The following is a 2,141-nucleotide window of genomic DNA, read 5'->3' on the forward strand; positions in this document are numbered from 1 at the left end:
CTTAAGAAACAGGAAACATCTCGAATAAACAACCTAACCTTGCACCTAAAGCAATTAGAGAAAGAAGAACAAAAAACCCCCAAATTTAGCAGAAGGAAAGAAATCATAAAGATCAGATCAGAAATAAATGAAAAAGAAATGAAGGAAACGATAGCAAAGATCAATAAAACTAAAAGCTGGTTCTTTGAGAAGATAAACAAAATTGATAAACCATTAGCCAGACTCATCAAGAAAAAAAGGGAGAAGACTCAAATCAATAGAATTAGAAATGAAAAAGGAGAAGTAACAATTTACACTGCAGAAATACAAAAGATCATGAGAGATTACTACAAGCAACTCTATGCCAACAAAATGGAAAACCTGGAAGAAATGGACAAATTCTTAGAAATACACAACCTGCCAAGACTGAATGAGGAAGAAATAGAAAATATGAACAGACCAATCACAAGCACTGAAATTGAAACTATGATTAAAAATCTTCCAACAGGAGCACACGCCTGAGCACGCGCCTGTGGGCGGGCCGGACTCAGCGCTCACACCCCCTTGGGCTGCGGCCCAGTGCCCGCTCCGCCTTCCACTTCCGATGCGCGGTCAGTGGAGCCGGTGTATGTGCGGCAATAACGTCAGCCCCACTGCCCGCCATTGTGCCCACCGTCCAGAAGGCCACCGCCGTGGTGATTTTCCTTCATGGATTGGCAGACACAGGGCATGGGTGGGCAGAAGCCTTTGCAGGTATCAGAAGCGCCCACATCAAATACATCTGCCCGCATGAACCAGTTATGCCTATAACATTAAATATGAACATGGCCATGCCTTCTTGGTTTGACATTATTGGGCTTTCACCAGATTCACAGGAAGATGAAACTGGAATTAAACAGGCAGCAGAAAGTGTAAAAGCTTTGATAGACCAAGAGGTGAAGAATGGCCTTCCTTCTAACAGAATTATTTCGGGAGGATTTTCTCAGGGAGGAGCTTTATCTCAGTACACGGCACTGACCACACAGCAGAAGCTGGCTGGCATCACCGCTCTCAGCTGCTGGCTGCCCCTGCGGGCTTCCTTTCCACAGGGTCCTATCAGTGGCGTGAATAGAGACATTTCTATCCTTCAGTGCCATGGAGATTTGGATCCTTTACTTCCCCTAATGTTTGGTTCTCTTACTGCTGAAAGGCTAAAGACATTGGTAAATCCAACCAATGTAACCTTCAAAACCTATGGAGGCATGATGCACAGTTCAGGTCAACAGGAAATGATGGCTATCAAGCAGTTCATTGATAAACTCCTACCTCCTATTGATTGATGTCACTAAGAGGCTTTGTGGAGAAGTGCACACCAGCATCATCGTCATAGAGTATAAAGTTTTTTCTGTGCCCGATCTTGAAACCTCTGATGTTTGCAGTGTTAAAATGTTTTGCAAATACGCACCAATGACACAGACTAAGTAAATCTCCTCATGGGAAATTTATGATCTTTTAAGTTTCTATGTATGTATTTGTATAACGTGATCCAGAATATATTAGTATTAAAATAGGTGAAGCAGCTAGCTTCTTTCTCTATGTAATTCAGCAAAATAATAAAATACTGCAACCAGATTTTTTATTACATCACTTGAAAATTATTAGTATGCTTAATGAAAACTTGTTCAGGTATAAATGAGCAGTTAAGACATAAAAAGTCTATGCGTGCTGTGACTTAGACTCTGGACTTATTCCCAAATTACTTAGTCACCATGCAGTATCTGTATTTTTATATATGTGTTCATGTGTACTTAATGATTATAATGCATAATAAGAATGAGGTGTTATTACATTATTCCTAAAAATAGGGATAATGCTTCTAAGTGTCAATAAAAAGAAATATTGCTGTCTTAAAAAAAAAAAAAAATCTTCCAACAAACAAAAGCCCAGGACCAGATGGCTTCACAGGCAAATTCTATCAAACATTTAGAGAAGAGCTAACACCTATCCTTCTCAAACTCTTCCAAAATATGGCAAGGGAGGAACACTCGCAAACTCATTCTACGAGGCCACCATCACCCTGATACCAAAACCAGACAAAGATGTCACAAAGAAAGAAAACTACAGGCCAATATCACTGATGAAAATAGATGCAAAAATCCTCAACAAAATACTAGCAAACAGAA

The 2,141-nt window shown here is 40.0% G+C and overlaps 2 protein-coding genes across 2 annotated transcripts in view; both read left to right on the forward strand.

Annotated features, from left to right (window-relative positions):
* Nucleotides 1–2,131, forward strand: part of LOC102974897 (acyl-protein thioesterase 1-like) — a 28,630-nt gene extending 26,499 nt beyond the window's left edge. Inside the window, exon 2 of the mRNA XM_055085552.1 lies at nt 488–2,131. Within this exon, the coding sequence (XP_054941527.1) occupies nt 488–1,298 (811 nt within the window). The 3' untranslated portion in view covers nt 1,299–2,131. The remainder of the gene's footprint in view (nt 1–487) is intronic.
* Nucleotides 1,426–2,141, forward strand: part of LOC112063988 (acyl-protein thioesterase 1-like) — a 2,373-nt gene continuing 1,657 nt past the window's right edge. The window contains exon 1 of the mRNA XM_055085557.1: nt 1,426–1,439. Coding sequence (XP_054941532.1) covers nt 1,426–1,439 — 14 coding nt within the window. The remainder of the gene's footprint in view (nt 1,440–2,141) is intronic.

Source organism: Physeter macrocephalus, chromosome 1, assembly GCF_002837175.3.
Source record: "Physeter macrocephalus isolate SW-GA chromosome 1, ASM283717v5, whole genome shotgun sequence".
In the NCBI taxonomy this organism is placed as follows: domain Eukaryota; kingdom Metazoa; phylum Chordata; class Mammalia; order Artiodactyla; family Physeteridae; genus Physeter; species Physeter macrocephalus.